Source organism: Leptidea sinapis, chromosome 46, assembly GCF_905404315.1.
Source record: "Leptidea sinapis chromosome 46, ilLepSina1.1, whole genome shotgun sequence".
NCBI lineage: Eukaryota > Metazoa > Arthropoda > Insecta > Lepidoptera > Pieridae > Leptidea > Leptidea sinapis.
In genome coordinates, this window is record NC_066310.1 from 7,555,531 (window position 1) to 7,578,752 (window position 23,222).

The window sequence follows — 23,222 nt, forward strand, 5'->3', positions numbered from 1 at the left end:
ACTGTTTCACCTGATTACTGGTGTTGCAAGAGAATGTGGGCGGCGGTGCTCACTTAAAACCAGGCGGCCGTCGTTTGTCCTCCTTTTCCATAAAAATAAGACTTAAGCCAAAGCAAAAACCATAAAAACCATGGCGTAAATATTATCTGTAGTTAAATTCATTGCACTGAAGTCACGCTATTTTCATTCAGGTGTCTCATTTGAAAAAACAAATGACAATCACACAACTTAAATTTACCCTGCATTTGGAGTGTTAAATATTCCAAATCTGTAATTGTGTTTTAAATAATTGTATTTGAAATGGCCAGTACAGAATGGTGTAATATGGACCAGTTTCAGTATAGTCCATATATGAAATTACTGGGCCAGTTCAACTGATAATAATATTCAATAGAGCTGGAACAATCAACTACCAATGGTATCACGGAACTGACTCTTAGGGCTGGATGCATTGTGGTTTAATGTTAATTATGTGCTGCTATACGGAAGTGAGATATAGAAAATCACAATGCCAATCTTACACGAGCTCCTGGTGTTTATAAGCCGCTGACTCCACTGTTTTCTGGGAATATACTGTCCCGAGAAAACCTCAAACATGGAAACACAGAAATGAGATTTGGATCAAACAGCAGAGTAAAAGCCGAATATACTAATAACTCTTAAGGCTACACACTCCAACGGATTCCAACGAATGGTGATTGCAGAAGTGAATAATATCTGGATGACCTGGAGTGAAGTAATACGTGAAGCTCATGTTTCTACCCCTTTTAGGAGATACAAGACCTTAAGTCAAGTCTAGCATGTCCTGTACAATGCAGTACAGGATTCTTGGAAACCCAAAATCGAGAGCGGCTGTGCAAATATAAGATAAGTACTCTTAAGTAGATAGGACGCAGTACAAAACCGAATACAAGTAGCGCTGGCACACACTGAAAAAGCATTGATGTGGCTAAAGTATTTATTAGTTACTAAGTTCATTCAATAGAAATCTTTTATTCAGTTTTTTAAAGTGATAACCCTCACATCTGAGATTAATTACACAAATAAAATTTTAAAACAAAACTTATCATCAATGCGGGACTCGAACCCGAGAATTCTCACGTTCCGTGAGAGCGCTCTTCCAACTGAGCCAGCCGTTCGAGTGACGTATCGTTGATAAATCTTGTATGCCTTGTTCAACTCTCAGGTTGTGGCTTCATCTACAGGATCTACTCTACAGTTGATAACCTGCTCAACCCCAATATTTGCATATTAGGAAATTGACTTGAGATGTCGCTCTTTCAAATCGAAACAATTTGTTATTGTTTTTATTTAATCGCACGGAACGCGAGAAATCGCGGTTTCGAGTCCCGCATCATTCATAAATTTTGTTTTCAAATATTATTTCTGTAGATAGTAAGATTAGTACTTAAAGAAAAGTGATAGAGGCCTACCCAAGGATACAATGGTATATTGCGCGTGCCCTAAACACGCTGTAATTTATGTTATAAAACAGAAAATTACCAGGAGATATTATCTATGCAAATCATGGAGTCCACTCGATCATAATGACATTACAAAACTATTCTCTCAAATGCGCTAATCATTACAATTGTAAGATCCACAACGCGTCTGACCCAGTTCTCTATTAACCAGCATTTCGTATAAAGGCAGAAATGCACTATGATAAGTGCAAGTCGCAAGTGAAAAGTTCTGATGTTAAGTGATAATAAAATCTACGGTAAGAAAAGCATGTGTGCATGGAAATTGAAATATAACTACGAAGTTTATTACAAAAAGGAGTAAGTAAAAATATAAATATATTTTTCGACAATGGATTTATTCAGAATTATTTATGACATCAATTTATACAGTACAACTCTCTAACGATGTATGAAATTCTTCCAGTAGTCTTTATTGCACTTCATAAAGTATTAACAAGATACATGTCATTAAAAGAGAATCATAAATGGTTTTGGCTCTAACTTAAATTTATTTAATAAACAGAGTTTTTGTTATATTTTTAGAGTAAACCTTATTCTGATTCGCACAAAATGGCCATGATAGAATGCGCTGGTTCGTCCCAAAGGCCCCTATAATTGAAAGTCCTAAACTACCTACACTAAAAAAAAAACATCACATTATATCTTTTTATTTCATAATTTATTTATCTTAGAATCTTTAAACCATAACAGAAAGAAAACAATGTATTAAGTCACTTAACAATAAAAAAGCTTACAACTAATCACTTCACACTTGCACTTGGCAATGTGTATGTAAGCCTTAACTGAATACTCATCCCTTCGTGAGAGGATGGTGGTAAGTAATAGCATATAAGCTGCAGGAAATTCTAAGCAAATCACAGTACGCGCTAAGCCGGCGTTCCATACGTTAACGGTGAGTGAGACTACACTTTGAAGTCTTCTATACAAGCACGTGTTTAGTGTCAGTGGTTTAAGTGAGATAAGAAATCTGTTAAGATGATTTATTATGGACTAATATGTTTTTGCACGGCTTAAATAAGAAGCGAAGTAGACGACATAATTAATATATATATATAATTATCAATTGATTCACTATATTCCATATGAATAACGAAGTGTGTAGTTAAAGTAGAATTTAAATATAATAGTGATTTTCATATTTGACGATTATACCTAATATCAAACATTTTTTATCCCTGGAAGTAAGAAAGTACGAAATAAAATCAAAATTAATAAAAACGATAGTTTGTAGTAAAATTATTAAAAAAAAAGGATTATTTTTATTTTTCCTGTTGTGATGAATAGTACAATTTTTTACAATATTACTGAATAGAAAGGACGGTAAGATTGAGAATTCTTGCAAATTAAAAACAGTATTATTAAAGAGTAGTTTTATAATAATTCTATTAACACGGTGATGCTTCAAAGAGAGGTTAATTGAGTATTTTCGCTAAAGAAGTGTTATTTTTATATTCTTACTAGCTGACCCAACAGACGTTGTTCTGTACACAATAAAAAAACTGTTTTATAGGAATTTGCCAATAATATTTCAAAACATCAAGACTCAATGCTCCCTGTTGTTATAATGAAATTGTTTCACAGCAGAACTGTTAAACCGTGCGTCAATAAATTCTCTCACAGAAAATATGTCCATACAAGACAAATATTGGAAATAAAAATAATTATGGGTCCCAAATCAAAATAAAAACTATCCTATCTCTCCAGTTGGACTCCATGCACTCCATGAAGTAATCCCGATTTAAATCCGTTTATTAGTTTAGGAGTGCATCCCGGATAAACAACGTGTCACGTAATTTATATATATTAAGATTATATTTGCAATATATTGAGTTATTACGTGCGTATATAATTTATATGGTATTAGTATGGTTTGGTGACACCTGCATCGTTTATAAAATTTTGTTTTTCAAATTTTATTTGTGTATTAATCTTAGAAGTGATCAATTTAAAAAAAAAACATATCATATTAGTATAGTTTCTTTGTGAGATATAAAAGTGATAAATTATATTTTATTGATTTATACGGCTGAGAAATTTTTATGTCAGAATTTTTTAAACATGAGATTAATTTCAATAAGTGATTATGAATCCTATTTTGATTAACAATATTTGAATTTCAATACACATATTGGAACCCTTATACTCGTAGAAACAATACTTTACTGTCTCACTGTAGATTCTTTTATGTAAGCATTATAATTTCATAGGTTTTTCATATTATGTTATAAAAGATTATTTAATGTTATAAATAAAATATATTTTTTTAACCTTTGTCGTCCTTTTAAATATAAAGTAATTCTATGAAAGAACTAAGAAGAACTAAAAGAACTAAGAATATTATTTCAATGCCCTAACAGAGTTCTAGAGAGCTTGACCAAATCAGTATCAAATTAAGCAATAGATCTTAGATAATTTATAAGTCTAGATAGAGTCTCTTCCTGTTAGACAACCGATAAAAACAAGCCAGGAATATTAGTTTAGTGTGCATGACTAGCTACGTCCTTATACACGCAATTTGTATGACACTTTGTGTTAGTGTGCGTGAATTGCTCAAAATAGAGGTTAGATCTAAAGTCAATTTTTTTCGACGTTTTCACAGCTATCATAGTCTATCTATAAATAATCTAAGATCTATATTTATATATGTTATTATAATGATTATGTTATAGAAGCTACCGGCTCGTATATATCTAATATACATTAAAAGCCAGTATTCTCTCTTATAAATAATAATGTTTATTTGTTTAAGATCGTAAACCTAAAGTTCTAAGCGACTTGGCTCACTCGTATGGCCATGTTTAAATAATATTTTATAAATCAGTGATAGTATCTCTAGTGCTAAGTAATACTTTTAAATATTTTTGCGTGAAAAAATAACCATTTATAAATTCAAGGGCCATGTACTATGAAGGGCACATGTCAGACTTAGCACGTGTATCAGTTTATTGTTAATTAGTATTTGATGTTATACAAAAGATATCAACGAAGGAACTTCATAAATGATGTAAGGGGCCCAGGAGATCACCTACCACCAAGTGAACCCCAACCCTGTCGGTTGTAACCAAGTTGTAAAATAAAATCAATATATTTGACCTGAAAACTTCTTTCGGAAAGCTGATTATTTTATTTTGTGGATGTTAAAATAGACTAAGGTTGAGATCTATCAAGCTTACTTAGACTTTACTCAGACTTTACTTACGTAAAACTTAGCCGAGTGTAAGCTTAGCATAATATTTGATTTCCTTTTTATAGTTAATATCCGGACGACCAAGCCTTGCTCGGATTTTTAAGAATGTACAAAACTTGAACAAAAAAACAAATTAATAGGACATCTGGATTCAAGCCGGGGTCTTTGCTTTCCGGATCACCCAATGTCGCATCTGAGCTATCACAGTCTTGTTTCACCTTTGTATTCTAATGTTATTGTAGCTGTTTCTCATTAAAACACGGATAAAACTACATTTTTTTTAAACTGAAACCTAGCTAGATCGATTTATCGCCCCCGAAATCCCCTGTATACTAAATTTTATGAAAAACGTTGGAGCCGTTTCCGAGATTCAGATTATATATTTACAAGAACTGCTCGTTTAAAGATTTAAGGTTTCACAGCTTAAAGTATGCTGAGCTTAAGCTAAAACAACCCAATGCAAAAGTCAAGTTCGCGTTTTATCCATACTCAGCTAAGCAATAAGTAAAGTTTGAGCAAATTCTTAGTAAGCTCTATAAATCTCAACCTAAGCCTAAGGTAGCGTTAGGGTAGAGCCTTCTGGAGTCGATGGGGGCGCTATCCGTCGCCTCGAAATTTACATTCAATTATAATCACGAATCTCGTGCCCAGTGTCACAGAATTAACTTTATGAATAGAGAACGAAAAATTTAAAAATATATGTACAGACTATATATATGTTACTTATTGTTATATATGTACTTGTTATTACCATATATGTTACTTGTTATTATTATATTTACCCAGATATGTTATAAAAGATTATTTAATGTTATAAAAGTTTAAAAATTATTCTTTTAATCTTGTCGTTTTTTAAGTAACGAAGTAATTCTATAAAAGAACTAATATATGTACAGTATCAGTGTTAAATTCATATCGCACTCTATCGGAAACTGATAATGAACGGAGATCCTCGGTAGACACAGAACACCGTGGTGAATATTTAAATTTTAAAACCAATAAATCAATAAAAAGGTTGGTTGCCTGTAAAGTCGGTTAACGGACGATAATAATCCTATTATACGATCGTCTTTATGTGTCATAATAATTTAATACTCAAAATTGTAATATTAACTAATATTACTGCACTCGCCGACCGATGCTACTTTTTTAAACAATCAAAGAACAAGATACGTCACAAGTTTATTTTAGGGCCATTGAATTGAATGCTCGTTCCACCTCGATTACCAGATAGACTATGGGCCAGATAGGATATGTCCACTGTCCCAGAACAAAATTATACTTAAATATTAGCTAAGTAATGTGTATAAAATTATTCAATCTTCTACCGCTAGTATGAAACTTACCACAGTAACGATATTCTGGACTCCTGTTTGAATGGTTAATCGACAGAAAAATTGATTTTATTAAGGATTTTTTAAAATAGACTAAGGTTGAGAGTTGAAAAGAATTTTGGCGAGACAACACGTCCTGAGGATGCCTCGTGTAGAGGCGAAACACGTGTCGAATTGTTTAAAAACAAATATTGGCGGAATTAACACTAAAGAAAACTTAAATCATTTGTATACATAATAGATGTTCAATTACCATTTAGGACCCAGTTTTTTGAGGTTGTTTTCGTATTTGTAGAATATTTAAATTGTGAATCATGATGATTTATTTAATTTTCAAACAAAGCTTTATTGACCGACATATAAGTGTAAACATGTCTAACAGACTGTGGTCTGTTAGACATGTTTACACAAGGTTAGTGTATAGTTTATAATGTTTAGCTTGTGAAAAGGCGAAATATAATGAACACATATAACTTTGAATAGCAGAACGTAATTTTTAATGTTGAATTCATGTTTCTACTCTTAAGACATAATATAATAAAGTATTCCATAGATTTTACACAATGTGCCTTGAATACATCGTTATTTCTTAGGTACAATGCTGTTAAAATAAAGTTTTTATGACAAATATATAGCTCAGTTGGTTAGAGCACCGGCACGGAACGCCGGAGGTCGTGGGTTCGAATCCCGCATCGTTTATAAAATTTTGTTTATCAAATTTTATTTGTGTATTAATCCTAGAAGTGAGGGTTATCACTTTAAAAACATAACGTATTGTTTAGATTTACAAGAGCGACATCTCAAGTCAATTGCCTAATATGCAAATATTGGGGTTGAGCAGGTTATCAACTGTAAAGTAGATCCTGTAGATGAAGCTACAACCTGAGAGTTGAACAAAAAGCAAACAGAATTTAATAACGAGGCGGTACTCGAACGGTTAGCTCAGATGGTTAGAGCACCGGCACGGAACGCCGTAGCCACGACGGGTTCGAATCCCGCATCGTACTAAAAAATTATTTATCAAATTTTATTTGTGTATTAATCCTAGAAGTGAGGGTATATATATATCTTAATATATATAAATCCAGTGTCCTGATGTTTGTTTCCAGTGAAATCCCAAACTAAATGGGGATTACTTTATGGATTACTTTTAAGATCAAATTGAGAGATAGGATAGTTTTTATTTCGATTTGGGACCCATTATTATTTTCATTTTCCAATATTTGTTTTCTATGGACAAAATATTCTCTATGAGAGAATTTATTGACGCGTGGTTTGACAGTTCTGCTGTGAAACAATGTCATTATTACAAGCAACGACGTTTATTCAGACAGAAGAAACTGTATTTTGTTTCTCTTTAACTGGATTAAAATTTTTGAATATATAACAATTTTTGAGAAACTTGAGCGTTTTCTGAAGTAATTTAGATAATATGACTCGTGAAAATAATTCCTAAATTTGGTACACGAAAAAATAATTAAGTATTTAAAGCTGGTATTAAAAATAATATTTAAGTTTTTCAGTGTAACTTTAACTTGGTATATATTTATGTAAACATACACTAGGTATGTCTTGGTAAAGGCCTTTTTTTAAATATAACTGCTAAATTAAATAACCGACAAACATGCAGAATATTACTATAGGTTTTTTAAGATTATAATTTCTATACGGGTACCACTGAGTCGGTAACTAACTTTGGTTTTACTTTGTCTCAAATACTTCATCAGTAAATAATTGCTTATAAGACCAAATAAATATTATTTACTGATACAAATCAAATTGATTGAAACTCTCGCCTGTAGGCATATGCCCCAGCGCTCTAACCACTAAGCCGACCAGGGTGATGCATGGTCAGTAAATCTTGGAAAGTTTGTACAACTCCTAAGATTTGGTTTGTGTACACCACTTAAAATTTTAAAAAGTATTATCTACTTCCTGAAATAACGTTGTACGTGGAATAATGAAGATAATCATCACAATATTTTTCTTTCCAGATTTAGAATAAGGTGACCAGCATCAACGCCATGCTCCGTTTGTCAACATTTAGCCGTAAGTATAACTGTGTACGTTACGAGTATATCGATAAGATTACAAAACTGTCTATTTCTTTATATTTAAATAACATTTTATCGAATTTCAAATATATTAGCAACCACTATTTTGAATTACATATTGATCTAACGGAGTACTTAAGTTATTAATAAAAATCTAATTGTATCACATTTAAATAGAACACTTCTTAAAGGATCAAAACGCGTTTAATTGTAACGGTGTTTCTACAATAGTTTTTGCGTAAAAATTACATTTTTATTATTATTTTAGCTAGCCCGACGTTTCGTGCCCTTTCAGAGCACGTTTTCAAGGGACCCCCTTTACAATAATACGCGTTTTAGTCCTTTAAAAAGTGTTTTATTTAAAAATCTATAAATAACTTATTCTGTGGTTATTCTGAAACGAAAATTACCTCACCCCTCTAGACATAGACATATTTTTATTTCACATCACACAAGTAACTATAAAATATATCATTAGATTTGCAAAACAAACCTTATGGTGAAAATTCAACTGTCCAACTATTATTAGTTGGACAGTTGAATTTTTTTATAAATAATTAAAACCACAATACAAACAAAAAATACTTCCCAAAATTACATGAAAAGCGACAATGGCGTATTTTTAATTATGAGTCAGCATTAAAAAACACATACAACTTCAAGTTTTCACCCATCTACGATCAACAGTAACTTTTGTATCGTAATTTTAATATCGGCAATACAACGTTTACTGGGTCAGCTATTATTATAATAATAATAAACTTCATTTCACTTAACATAAATGTTCCGTAGAAACGTCGCTACATTGTATCTCTTCTGCCGCATTTATCACAGGGAGTGTTCCGAAGAGCTGTTTCACCTGATTCCTGCCGCAGAATTCCACATTATACATACTAAGATATCATCCACCATCTGGATGTGTGGCGCTCCTCCACAGTGCGGTTTACAAGGAACTTTCTTCCACGAACAACTGAGCTGTGGAATGAGCTTGTACGGTGTTTCGAGAACGAAACGAAATGGGTAACTACAAAAAAAGCGCGTACACTTTTCTAAAAGGTCTGCAACGCTCCTAAGATTCCTCTGTTGTTGTAATAGTATATTTGGCGGTGATCACTTAACATTAGGTGACTTATACGCTCGTGTGTCCTCCTTTTCCTTAAAAAAAAACAAAATAAACACTTACCGCTCCAAAAACTTTTCTTTTACAAAGTACATACATAGCGTTATTTCTTGTTTGATGGCAGGAAACTTTTTCTTCGAGTTAGTAGCACTCAACAGACCCTTGGTTAGCGAAGAACGTTTTACGGCCGTTCCCAATATTCAGTCTATCTCTTACTTGAGTTTAAAATCGTAACTATCGTGGACTTTTCTGTCCTAATAAAATTATCGACGGTAACTCACCTTATCCATACATGCTGTCTGTCAATGGGACGACGTATACCTTACCAGCGATGAAGTTTGTATGGAAATTACAATTCACGCGTCCCAATATAAGGCGATGAGAATGACTTAACGGGTACATTGGGACAGCTTCAGATTATTGACAGCTAATTACTGACAGAAGAAGGTAGTAATTTATATCTATCTGTAGATAGCATATTGGGAACGGCCGTTAAAAGATCAAATTATATAAATTTCGTGTACAAAGACACCGCGTGTGTGTGTGGTTAAGAAATTGACTCACAAACCACTCCTGTAGCCACTGACCGCATATTAAACTCCCGTATTTCTTGTGCTAATATTTGTTGTGTAGTACGCAAACCGCATTCGGAAATCATTATAATTGTTTTGTTTAACCATTGCCTTATTACTTAACAGCCTTTTGACAATATAAAAGTGACTTTTTATGTAGTTAAGTGAAAAGAATAATATTGCCAATAATTTAACTTCAGGTATACTATGCCTATGCTTGTATACCAAATTTTCAAGTGATAAGTGAGGCCTTGTCTGTTTGTCTATATGTATGTCTGGCTAAGATATTGTCTAGCCTATGACGAAACGATCACACTATCCATTGGTGAAAACAGCATGAAAATCGGTGCAGTAGTTTTTGAGTTAATCGTGAACAGACAGACAGTCGCGGCGGTGGACTTTGTATCATAATATTTAGTGATTTAAAAGAGAATAGAAAATTATCTCTATTTTTATATTAAGTTTAATAGAGAATAGATAAAAATATGAGCGTTCGTTCGTTCAGTCTATATTCTCAATCCACCATCAAGGGCTCTACTTTTCCGATCACAATATTATTCATTTGGTCAGTCAGTAAATTAAATAAAGTTGTCACGGACGAGTAAAAAAAGAAGGACTCCACGCTGTAATATTAGCAAGTGAAGCACCGTTATGCTAGTGTGTGTGCGGTTACGGGGATACTAGTTACACAATTTTTTCTCCCTTAAATAATCATACATGCAAAAACTTATATAGTATCGTTTTTACACTTTTTCACAACGCACGACGGCATTTTTAAAATATTTTATTGAGACGCAAACTGCTCTGTCATAGACGATGACAATTCTCATAATGGCCGCCTATCGGCCTGTAGTAGTGTGTGTGCGTGGGGCTATATATTTATTTACACGTTAATCGGCTTGTTATGGTGCCTTATTTTTTTACTAGTCCGTGTAAAGTTGTAATGAAAATTATTTAACTTCGAGCTTAATTTTATATCTCTATGGTTTAAATGGAATACGCGAATATAACATGATCATTGTTTACGGTCTGAGTGCTTAGAAGATGTATATTTAAGTAATTACATTACAATACACGAGTAGGCTTGTCACCAAGTAACAATTTATTGCTACTTTCATAGCTATTGAAAATAAGGTTGGAAGTTTATTTGCATATTTAAGATGGAACTGATTTCTCAAGAGAATAGACTACTAGAGCTATAAAAAGTTATCCCTCTTAAATAACTTTTTACATAGTTTGCAAGAGTCTGAATTATGATTATTGTATGTTTAATATTCCAAAGTGCGTTTACAGATAGATGATTTTGGACAAACAAGCTAAAATATTGTATTTTTAGGTACAGAAAAGTTAATCAATTTCGAAAATGACATCTATTGTGTTATGCAGAAGGGACACCACAATTTAGACGATGTCACCGAGGCATAGGCACCAAGAGGCCACCATGTATATAAGAAGAATGACACTAAAACATTTATTCAATAGGGTCAAAATTTCCTACAATTATGAATGTCAAAGATATCTTTGATTTTTTTTTAGATTAAAGACACCACTTCCGTTCTTCTAGGCGGGACTGACCTGAGTAACCTACTAATAAAAAAGGAAATTAAGTTTAGTATGAAACGTGCAGTGAATTCACATATGTTTGGAATAGTTGTTAGTAATTACAGTATGGCGATTAGCGACGAAGTATAATCCGACTAAGTTTAAAAGCGAACAGTTGCTTAAAACGTAGTAGATTTCGTCTATCTCTGTTCTTTACGTCAATCTATCAATTACTGCACGTTTCATACAATCGAGTGAATCACTTTTTTCTTAAGAGAGTTTCTCTAGGCTGTTCATTTGATTCAAGTCAATTTTGGGTTCAATCAGTGTGCGTTAACTAGCAGTTTACAATTCAAAATACCAAGGAGCAAATTCCAAGCAAGGCTGAGAGTTTATGACTTGCCAATCAAAATCCGTTACAGGAACAATAGATTCGCTTTACTTTTCTATCTTATTTCAATTTATTCTAATTTTATGGTAATGCTCAGTGTTTGTATTCAATCTTCCGAAACAAATTCACATGTTGTTAGTAAGACTAGAAAAATACATAAAGAATTCGACTTTAATTCAAGAAGAGGTGTGTTACTTATAGTTTAATCTTATGTTTCCTAATATATTTATATAAAATATTTCCAAATGGAGTGAAAACCAGGGAGAGAATACATTTTAAGGAAGTAAGATAAGGAATCTTAGGATTTTTTTTTAATAAAAATAAGGGACAAAAAGAACAGGAGCAGCTGATGGTAATTGATACGCCCTGCCCATTACAATGCAGTGCCAATCAGGATTCTTGAAAAACCCAAAAAATTCTGAATGACACTACAACTGCGCTCGTCACCTTAATACATAAGATGTTATGTCTCACTTGCCCAGTAATTTCACTAGCTACGGCACCCTTCAGGCCGAAACACAGAAATGCTTACACATTACTGCTTCACGGCAGAAACAGGCGCCGTTGTGGTACCCAGCCTCTCACAGTCTAAAAAGTTGTTATATTATTGTATAGAGAAGAATGTACTAAAGAACTAAAAATGTATTCCCCAGTGCAGATGTATTATCTAGTCTACAGTCACAGAGAGAGTGATCACTGATTTGAAGCCTTTAAGACTTTGAGTTGGATGTGTGCTCTAAGCACGAAGGTCCCAAAGTTGTATCGATTCGCGAAAACTGCAACCGGTAATTAATTTCACATAGTGGCTGTGCGAGGCAAGAATTTTCCCGTTTAACGCGCGATTGTAGAATGAGACGTTGTTTGCATATTGTTGTGCGTGTGACAATGCATTGTATCACGTTAATTGTTAACATTCGTGTACTAATAATAAACTCCAAAGATAATGATTCAATACATTGGCAATCGATGCTAGCTGAAGCCTGTTGAACGAGAGACATACGTGGATTCTTCTAGACTATTTTATCTAGATTATTTATAGGGAAAGGGTCTGGAAGAAGAGGATATAAATACTACGTAATAAGAGGCTAGTTAAGAAGTAAAAATTGAAATTTAGTTTAGTATGAAACGTGCAGTGAATTGACATAAGTTTTAAATAATAGTAATGCAATATGGTGATTGGCGACGAAGTATAATCCGGCTAAGTCCGAAAGCGACCAGTTGCTTATTTTTTTTTTATTTTTTTTATTTACTATAGACAGTTTCTTCTTAAAAATAATACAAAGTCCTGTTAAACTGTTTACACAGTTTGTCAACAGGATCGAGCGAGTCTCATAAAATAAATCTTGTAACGTATTTTACAAATGTTACTACAGAAATAAATAATAATTCAATCGTTTTTTAAATTTATTTATTTTTTATTAATTTATTTTTATGACGTGGTGGATTTCGGCGATTATAGCTGTCATCTGTCAATCAATCAATAACTTCACGTTTCATACAATCGAGTGATTCGCATTTTTCTTGGAGAGTTTCGCTAGGCTGGGTCTGGAGATGAAATCAAAATAACTTTTGACGTCCGTGTTCCGTGGTGTTTTTTGGTCATAAAGTGATACATTGATTTTTTCTGTATAGAGTGTTTGGCATCGGTTTGATAACTGATAGCTGAAATCAATTATTTAATCAATTATAAGATATTCAAATATTTTGGGAAACGTTTGCCACGCCCGAAATATTCTACATTACATAACCAACGAAAAATATAATATAAGACATGACACAATTTAAGAAAATTTATTGAATTAGGCGTTACTTTGCGGAAATCCATAATTATACGAGTCTCGTGCCAGATTTTGGCGAGACAACACATCCTGAGGATGTCTCGTATAGAGGCGAAACACGTGTCGAATTGTTTTAAAAACAAATATTGGCGGAATTAACACTAAAGAAAACTTAAATTATTTATTTACAACGGGCACTGAAGAGACTGCCGATTAGATATATTGACACCTACAGAAACTGTCATTTCATGATGAAGGAGACGCGTTATTTTTAATTATTATCCTAGAAAGATTTACTCTAAGTTTTTCCTATATTGTAACCTAATATTATACACAAAATTCATCTTCTAAAACTAGCTATTCTTGGATGTGAGATATAAAAATATTTGAATTCGTGTTAATCAATGAAAATAATAAGTGCAACAGTATAGAATACTGCCAACAGAATTAGAAGATTAGTAATCTATCTTTTTTTTTTTATAAAATAAGGGACAAGACGAACAGGATGTTCAGCTTAATTGGGTAATTAATGCGCCCTGCCCATTAAAATGCAGTGCCGCTCAGGATTCTTGAAAAACCCAGAAATTCAAGCGGCACTACAGATGCGCTCGTCACCTCGAGACATAACATACTAAGTCTCATTTGCCCAGTAATTTCACTAGCTACGGCGCCCTTCAGACCGAAACACAGTAATGATTACACATGACAGCATAACGGCAGAAATAGGCGCCGATACCAATGATCTAGCCTCTCACTAACTCTCGGGCTTACCAAAAAAAAGATATTATATATTAAGTCAGGCATATAGGTCGGTTTCACATCCGCGAATTGGTCGTTACGACAATTTCCCTTTTATACTTAGTTGTGCAAGTCATTACAAGGCCCTGGGCTATTCTCACGCGATCACATCTGTGACCGCACCGCCTAGAGGAAGATTTGTATAAAAACGATTAAGCTTTACACCATAATAGCTCACAATGAACCGTACTATGACTACGCCTCCCCGTTTTATCCGCATTCAATAAAAATATTTGTAACTATATTTATTTATTTAATAGGTACACACAACAGAATTACAACAAATACATAATAAACAAAAAAAAACTATCAGCTAAATACAAGATAGGCTGCAACGAGGGTGTGTACTCAGCATGTTTAGCATAAATTAATTACTATGAAAATTCAACAATAATAGCGATTTTAAAACTAGCTTTAGGTAATGTAGTATTATAAAAGAAAAAGAAAGAGAAAACATATATTTGGACAAATAGAAGTGAATAATTATGGTAATAATATTAAGATTTTTTTTTAATTTAAACTTATTAAGGAATTTATATAAACTAGCTTTCCATTTACAAACAGATCAACTGTGGATATACTTAACACAGTCACTGATAACCTCAGAAAGGGAAATCACTACTGTGCAGCATTTTGTTAATGTCTTACCGCTAGTACGGGCACACGCCTAGCGAGTAATTTTTGGGATCTACGATCTCGTATTATATGAAAGAGGTGCTCGATTCGCGTGTTCACCTAGAGGCGATTAGTTTCTTTAAATAGGTACATATATATATGAAAGTTATTTATTTGTATTTTGCTGTGATAAATTAGTTCTCCCCGGTACAGCAGTGAACGATATAATATAACAAGAATCTATATTTATTGTTATTTCTCAATTTATTTTAGTTCATTTTATATAAATTTACTTTACCGCATATTTTTATAGCATATATATTTAAATTATATATTGATCGTGATAACTATCATGAAATTTAGAATAATGGCCTAAAATTATTATTAATATATATTTATCGATTTATTCTTATCTTACAATAATCTTTAATATAGTTTCATGTAATAATAATAAATATTTTCTGTAAATATATCGATTATATTAAAAAAAAAAAATTTCTTTACAGTTTTACTGGTGACAGCAATAGCACAAAATGGATATGAATACAATAAGCCTGGGAAACCATTTGGACAATTAACGAACCGCCCTGGCTTTATTGGTTACCCGACATCAACGGCCGGATATCCTAGTACTCCACAAGAAGAGTATACGGCAACGACTCCTGGATATACCCCTGGACAGTCAACATATCCAAACTATCGGCCTCAAGTAGGACAACAAGGATCTAATTATCCAGGTCAAAATCCAAGCTTACCCACGAGCTATCCCTTACAACCAGAAACCAACTTTCCCAGCCAACCAGCTCAAAACTACCCAGGACAAGAATATCCAATTCAACAAGGTGGACGCCCGCAAGGGTTCAGACCCAATAGACCTGCGTTCCCCGGTCCAGTTGAACACAGTTTTGACAATGGCGCATATGAAGGAGGTGATTATTCGGCCATCCCTGGAGAGCCAGGAGTAGACTATCCAATTTATTCAGTTGCACCACCAACTTCGTTCAGATGCGAAGCTCAGTCTTACCCCGGTTATTATGCAGACCTAGAAACACGATGCCAAGCTTTTCATGTTTGTGCCAACAATATTACATATGACTTTCTTTGTCCAAATGGTACCATATTTTCTCAAGAAGTATTCGTTTGTGTTTGGTGGAATCAATTTGATTGCAATTCCGCTCCAGCTCTTTACGAATTGAATGCCAATTTATATGACTATTCAATCATGGGATCTTCAGGAGGTAATAGATTTCCACAAGGCCCTAGTTTCTATCCTGGATCTGGCCTTCAGAACGGAATAAGTAGACCTGAAGGACCATCATCTAATTTCCCTGGAGCATCACCTACTTATCCATCATCAGTTGGCTATCCTGGTACATCACCAACTATTGGATATACAGGAGGTTCTTATTCTACAACGCCAAGCTATCCAGGAAGTACAGTGACGCAAGGTATATCTTCTTATCCAGGGCCGCAAGAAATTGGTAACTATCCAGGCGCTCAGTATCCCACGTTGACAGATCCGGGTGTGACTCCACAAAACAATTATCCAGGATCTCAAGATTCTTTAGGTTACTCCACTGTTAGACCAGAAAACCAAGGATATCCATCCGGAAAACCTACGGGTCCCCGATTTCCTCTTGGTCCATCGCGACCTCAAAATCCAAGTAATACAGGATATGGGGTTCCGCAGCCAAATCGAGAATATCTCCCGCCCATAAATTAATGTTAATATCGTTTTTTCGATTGATAAACTTATGTACGCCGTCCGGACTCATTTAAGATTTTTTTTAAATCCAGTTTAGAGCACGTTGACAGATGAAGATGTTGGTGCTGATGAAGATTTTCGTTGTAAGCGTGCGTAGTTATGGCATTCAGTATTTTAGACTTAGCACATATTTTTATATTGTATAAACTTATTCTTAGATTGTGATTCAAAAGTTACCAATGACACCATCTCAAGGTATCTACCTAAACCATAAAATTATTTCGTACTAGTTTAGTGTAATGAAATAAAATTATATTATATCGTGGTACGAATGTTTATGTAAATAAATAAAACATTTAAATATTTTTGTTCATTATTATAATGTTAGTGTAACCCTTTCACTTCTTTTTCTTTCAACATGTTTTTGACTAAATCTGTTTAAATTTTTTCGTAACAATTCACTTATCTCACTCATTTCTGCACATTTTAATGGTAAGTTATTCCCCTCCAAAACTATCTTTAACAAACCTGTCTCCAATACATTTTTTATTTTAGCATTTTGATATTCTAAAACACTTTTTAATTTTTTTAATGTCATGAAACTAACATTATTGTAGGCTATATTAATGTAACATAAACTTGTATTTCCAGTGCAGTATGAAATTCCATCCCTTACTACAATATTTTCTCTTTGAAATGGATCATGAAATACACCAATTTGTTTGATATCTTGGAGTTGACCTTTCTTAGTGTTTTGTACTTTAACTGAAACTGCTGCTGGTCCAAGAAGTTTTTTTTTCGCAGACTTAGAAGATGTGTTGTCAGATTCATTCATATATTGCAAATACAGTGCTTCTTTTCTCAAGAATTTTATATGCCTTTGTCGTTTGCTTATAATCTCTTCATCTGTTAATGGGTATTCCTTTAATATATTTAACAAGCTTATTGCGCCTTCATCAGTAATATGATTGTCAGCCAAATTTAAATATTTCAAACATCTATTAGTTCTTAGTGAATCTGCAAGATACTTCACTCCCGTGTCACTTATATCGTTTGAAGACAGATTTAAAACAGTCAAAAGTTCTCCATTTTCTGATTTATACAATTTAGACGCTATGATTTTGCTAATGTTATCATTAATTCCACATCTACATAGCGATAGTGTCGTGATTTTCTTTGAGTCCAATAATATGGGATAGTTACCTTCTGGTAGCCATGACCCATCTAGACATATATTCGTAATTAAAGATGATTCAATGATTTTGCGTACCTCGTAAATAGTGTACCCATCAATTTTACATTGATAAATCGACAACTTAGTTAAGTTTTTGTAATAAATTGCTAATAGTCCTATTACTTTCAACATAATCCGGGGTAAATTTTTGAGTCTTTTCATTTGTATTTCTACCAATGCGTTAAAGTTATCGTAAATTGAATTTATTACAACTATGTCTTTAGCATCACTTGTTTTGATAGCTGACGATGTTTCGCTTCCAGGGCTAGTGCTGTTTTCACTTTGAAGTCTTTCAGTGGGAAGTTTTGCTGACTGAATACGCTTCTGTGACAGGCGTTTCTCTTTACCAACTAAATTTCTGTAAAAATCATCTGAAATAAATAAATTTGCATAATCCTGGGTTAACCAAAAAATAGTTAGAAGTGGTTAATGAATAATTTTTAAAAGCCACCAAAATTTCGATATTATAATAACCCAGAGTTTCAGTTTCAGCAAAAGTAGTTAAATAAATTTTAGTGTTTCTGTGCGAAAGCTACAAGTTGGGGACTAACGACTAATATTTACACATTATATTATAGCTAATTGACTTTTTTTAAATATATATTATACCATTTTGCTGGTTTCGTTGAACAACAATAGTATAAGGACAATTAAGCTTTCCACAAGCCGTCGGTAAGAGTTTCTCAAATTCCACCGTGACCCGAGGTGCATCTGGTGCAAGCCTCATGGATATACTGGAACGGGATGATCTAACTGAACGTAGTGATTTTGATGGCCTCATTTATAAAAATACGTTTCTACAAAATAATTAAATGGCATTAAAAATCTATGTGGTCTCACAAAGTTGACATACTATGTCACAAAGAGGATGTAAATACTACGTAATAAGAGGCGGGGCTGTCTAAGTAAAAATTTAAAAGTTTATTAAGAAACATGCAGTGATTTGACATAAGTTTGAAATAGTAGTAATTACAGTTTGGCGACGAAGTATAATCCGGATAAGATTGAAAGCGAACAGTTGCTTAAGATGTAGTTTACAAGATTATAGCCGACATCTATCAATCTATCATGACTGCACGTTTCATACAATCGAGTGAATCGCTTTTTTCTTATAGTGTCGCTAGGCTGCTATATCACTGTGATTTCCGTATACATTATTCTGATTAGATGTAATTCTACATTCATTACTACCTTCTTCTGTCAGTAATTAGCTATCAATAATATGAAGCTGTCCCAATATACCCGATAAGTCATTCTTATTGCCTTACGGCCGTTCCCAATATTCAGTCTAACTCTTACATGAGATAAGAATCGTAACTATCGTTGACTTTTCTGTCCCAATAAACTTATCGACGGTAACTCACCTTATCCTACACGCTGTCTGTCAAAGGGACGAGGTATAGCTTACCAGCGATAGAAGTTTGTATGGATATTTCGATTCACGCGTCCGAATATAAGGCGATAAGAATGACTTATCGGGTATATTGGGACGGCTTCAGATTATTGACTATAGAAAATAGTTATGTATGTACCTGTAGATAGTATATTGGGAACGGCCGTTATATTGAGACGCGTGAATTGTCGCATGATGCATGGAAAAGAGCAATACTTGAATACAACTTATAAAGATTAAAATTATTTCGATAAAATATTATCGATATGTACATGCATGCACTTGTTGAGTAGCAAGATATTTTATTGTTTACATTAATTATTCTAACATAAGTCAAGGTAAATGAACCTTACGTCGTAATGTTATGGATCATTTTTAATTGTATATTTTGCACAGCACATAAAAAATATTAATTGTATTTAAATCGGAAAATTATGATTACCGATTATAGGAAATCCCTCCGTTGGACATATTTTTATTGCGGCTTTGATTTTTAAAAGTAAAAAATGGCACAATAAGGCATATTTGTATTTTTTTGAAAGATTATTATGCTTGACTTGACATCAAGTGACTGTTCTCACTTGAGCCTCGAGTAGGTACATTTGTACACAATATTGGCGACACGGTAACGCCCACATGCCACTTCCACTACTTTTTTCTGTTCCGTGTGTTTCTCTGTAATTAAAAATTTTATTTTATAAGTTAAATCATTCTAGGTATACAAAATATTACATTTAAGTTAGATAGCAAATTACCTGTAATTAAAAGAAACGACACTTAATGTTAGTGTATAGCCGATGTCTATTATTTATGGAGATAAATTTATAATTATTTTATTTCACAATATTCACAATGATCTTTAAACTTTATATTTCTTATCACCAAGTGTCATTGACATTTGTCAGTGTCATTGACACTGACTTATAATGAAGAGAAGTGTATACGCATACGCATATACTGATAGGGGGATATATCAAACAAAACCTGCATTTAGAAGATGCACAACTTTCCACGAAGTTTTGGCCTTTTAACATAAATTAATATAACGCATAGCTGTTATTTAAAATCTAATTAATCTAATTAAAAGGACTCAAATAGAAGCAATCTTATGGATCTTTCTTATTTGAACAAAAACGTTAAAAAAACAGTTTGTTCCTATCCTCGTCGACGCTATCCTGAAAGATGTTAGCACGGCGGATGTAAGATGCATACCGCGTGCTGTATGTAAGCTGCTGATTTGCAGCATATCATTCATACGCAGAAGAATTAATGGTGTGTGATATCTGGGCTTTCCTTTTAAAATCATACTCCCACCTTCTAATCTGTCTATCTTTCCTTCGTTTCCCGTCTCTTGGATAACATTCTGTAACGGTTCTTGTCTACTTCTTCTTCTTTTCCCTCAGAATGTGTCCAGTCCATTTCTACTTTTACTTTTGACACATGTAGTGTGCGTTTTTGAATTTTATCTGACTCTTAATGTTTTCTAACTTTACTTTTTCTCGTCTCCTAACTCCAATTACGCTCCTGTATAGCAGGACCGGGCTGGATGAGAATAGATTGAGACGAATTAGGTGGAAGTCCTTAGAGGAGGCTTTTGTCGAAATACCCGGGCTTAATGGTTTTCAGGTGGAACATGCACCACCGATAACAATCTTGATGCTCCGATCAGCCAAAAAGCTAGCGACCTATTTGCAGAACTTATAAGTCTATAGTAAGGCAGATAGATTTACTAGAAGCGAAATGCCCCAAATGATCGACAGTCCAATGGCACAAAGCTTGGGCTTTTGATTGAAGACATTCACTGTGTTCTAACTAACGCCTCACCCTTTGACTCAACCGCTTCTGAACAACTAATAGGAGAGTAGAAAAAGTGGGAGAGCGTTTAATATAGGAGAAAGGTACTTGCTGGCTCAATTGGGCTGTATCCCTTAGGATGCAATGTGGCACACATTAAAATGCAAAATAATATTTAATATTTTAATCAGCCTATTAAAATAAAATAAGCAAAATTACAGTGCATTATTGTAGAGGTACATTTTTTTTAAGGGACCTAATAAATATATGTATTTTTTTGGCCGATTTTAATTTATAGATTTCGGCGCTCTGTATATAATCTTACAATAGCCAATAATCACAATGTTATTACCTGTTTAGGACATAAGTGCCTGTCCAACACCAATGTCGCATTATACCTGGGACCCACAGTAAATAGCACTACTAGTCAGCAGATTGGAATACGACGTGCTAACTTTTTGTATCCTATTCTTAGGCAGGATTAGATTCCCTTTCGATGACCCAATTGCTTGTTCTGCAAAGAATTGGCGTATGGAACACTCCGTTCATACATCTGACTTTTTGGTTTAAGTCAAAGTCAATATATTTTATTGACATAAAATCAAAAGACTGCTCGTCAACGTCAATCACAAAAAATACAATTCAGTGACATACATATTAATTACATAAAAGCTTAAACATACTTTGACAACAATGCAAACCAGTGAAACAACACAAGGATGAACCATATAATCCATAAAAAACAACTATAATACTATTTAATTCCATATTGTAATATCGTTTACATAATCTTCAATACTGTAATAAGCCTTCGAGATAAGTCTGCGTTTAATAAAAGATTTAAATTTATTTATTGATAATTCAGATACACTTTTTGGTAATTAATTGTAAAATTTAATACTATCGCATGCAAAAGAATTGTTTATTTTACAGAGCCTAGTAGGGGGTACTATAAGCTTAAAGTTATTTCTAGTGTTCAAATTATGTTTGTCGCTTATTTTACTGTATAAATTATAATGGCCGTACATGGTCATAATATAAGTATCTTTACATTTTTCCCTTAGAGATTCTCGTGGGCTCATTTGGTATATGGCACGTACAGCTCTTTTTTGAAGTATGAAGATATTATTGACTTCCGCTGCACTACCCCATAGTATAATTCCATACGACATACCGCTATGAAAATAACTAAAATAGACAATTCTTGCTATATCTATGTCAGTAAGTTCCCGTATCCTTTTTACAGCAAAAGCTGCTGAACTCAATTTACTACTTAAATTGTGTAAGTGAGGCCCCCACTGAAGTTTGGAATCTAATGTTATACCTAAAAATACAGCATTATCATTAATTTTCAATTCTGTGTCATTAATATTTACTTTTGTATGTACTTGCCTTACATTAGGCAACGTAAATTTCAAACATTTTGTTTTAATTTTATTTAATATTAAATTATTCATATTGAACCAGTTTGATACTCCTAACAAAGCATTATTTACTTCTTCACACTGATCTTGCTGACGTTTGATTTTAAATAACAAGGATGTATCATCGGCAAATAAAACTACATGATGCTTGTTATTTATAAAAAATGGGAGATCGTTAATATACACTAGAAACAGGAAAGGTCCCAGTATTGAGCCCTGAGGCACGCCCATTGAGACCAAGGAATCAGAGGATTGCTTTCCATTTACATTAACGAATTGGATTCTTCCTTGTAAATATGATTTTAATAGTTTCAGTGAGACTCCTCGTACTCCGTAATGATATAATTTATTAATAAGAGTCTCATGATGAACACAATCAAACGCTTTTGTTAAGTCACAAAAAACACCCAAAGCATCAAAACAATCCTCCCAAGAATCAAAAATATTCTTTATTAATTCGACACCAGCATCAATTGTTCATGAACCTCGAGTAAAACCAAATTGATTTCGATGCATTAAGTTGTTTACATAAAAATGTGTCGTCAACTGTAGTAAAATATTTTTTTCAAAAATTTTGCTTATAGTAGGTAAGACTGATATAGGTCTATAATTATTAGGATCAGTTACACTGCCAGATTCAAAAAGTGGACTAATTTTGCTATATTTAAGTAAATCAGGAAAAACACCCTCATCAATACAGCTATTATAAATTAAGGCCAAGTCAGGAGCAATAATTTCAATTAATGTTTTAACAATGTGAACTGAGACACCCCATAAGTCACTGGCTCTTTTGACTT

General features: G+C 33.4%; 2 protein-coding genes and 1 long non-coding RNA gene across 3 annotated transcripts; 1 reads left to right on the forward strand and 2 right to left on the reverse strand.

The window, feature by feature from the left end:
* Positions 1-2,336: 2,336 nt before the first annotated feature.
* Positions 2,337-16,945, forward strand: LOC126977842 (calcium-binding protein P-like). Its single transcript, XM_050826476.1, has 3 exons — positions 2,337-2,376; positions 8,000-8,054; positions 15,382-16,945. Exons 2-3 carry the CDS (start codon positions 8,030-8,032, stop codon positions 16,596-16,598), a joined length of 1,242 nt encoding a protein of 413 aa, XP_050682433.1. The 5' UTR covers positions 2,337-2,376; positions 8,000-8,029; the 3' UTR covers positions 16,599-16,945.
* On the reverse strand, positions 16,623-18,653 carry LOC126977841 (leucine-rich repeat-containing protein 71-like). The gene is made up of 2 exons (XM_050826475.1): positions 18,424-18,653; positions 16,623-18,185 (listed from the first exon to the last, which is right to left on the reverse strand). Exons 1-2 carry the CDS (start codon positions 18,593-18,595, stop codon positions 16,957-16,959), a joined length of 1,401 nt encoding a protein of 466 aa, XP_050682432.1. The 5' UTR covers positions 18,596-18,653; the 3' UTR covers positions 16,623-16,956.
* Positions 18,654-19,718: 1,065 nt separating this feature from the next.
* LOC126977870 (uncharacterized) lies at positions 19,719-21,575 on the reverse strand. The gene is made up of 2 exons (XR_007732448.1): positions 21,354-21,575; positions 19,719-19,882 (listed from the first exon to the last, which is right to left on the reverse strand). It is a non-coding gene; the product is annotated as an uncharacterized LOC126977870 (long non-coding RNA).
* Positions 21,576-23,222: the final 1,647 nt, after the last annotated feature.

What these genes read in the sequence shown, in the direction of transcription:
- LOC126977842 (XM_050826476.1), top strand. Translation starts at nt 8,030, where the DNA reads ATGCTCCGTTTGTCAACATTTAGCC. An exon ending in CCGTTTGTCAACATTTAGCC is followed by an intron (nt 8,055 to 15,381) that starts GTAAGTATAACT and finishes ATTTCTTTACAG; the next exon opens with TTTTACTGGTGACAGCAATA.
- LOC126977841 (XM_050826475.1), bottom strand. Translation starts at nt 18,595, where the DNA reads ATGAGGCCATCAAAATCACTACGTTCAGTTAGATCATCCCGTTCCAGT. An exon ending in TCAACGAAACCAGCAAAATG is followed by an intron (nt 18,186 to 18,423) that starts GTATAATATATA and finishes TATTTATTTCAG; the next exon opens with ATGATTTTTACAGAAATTTA.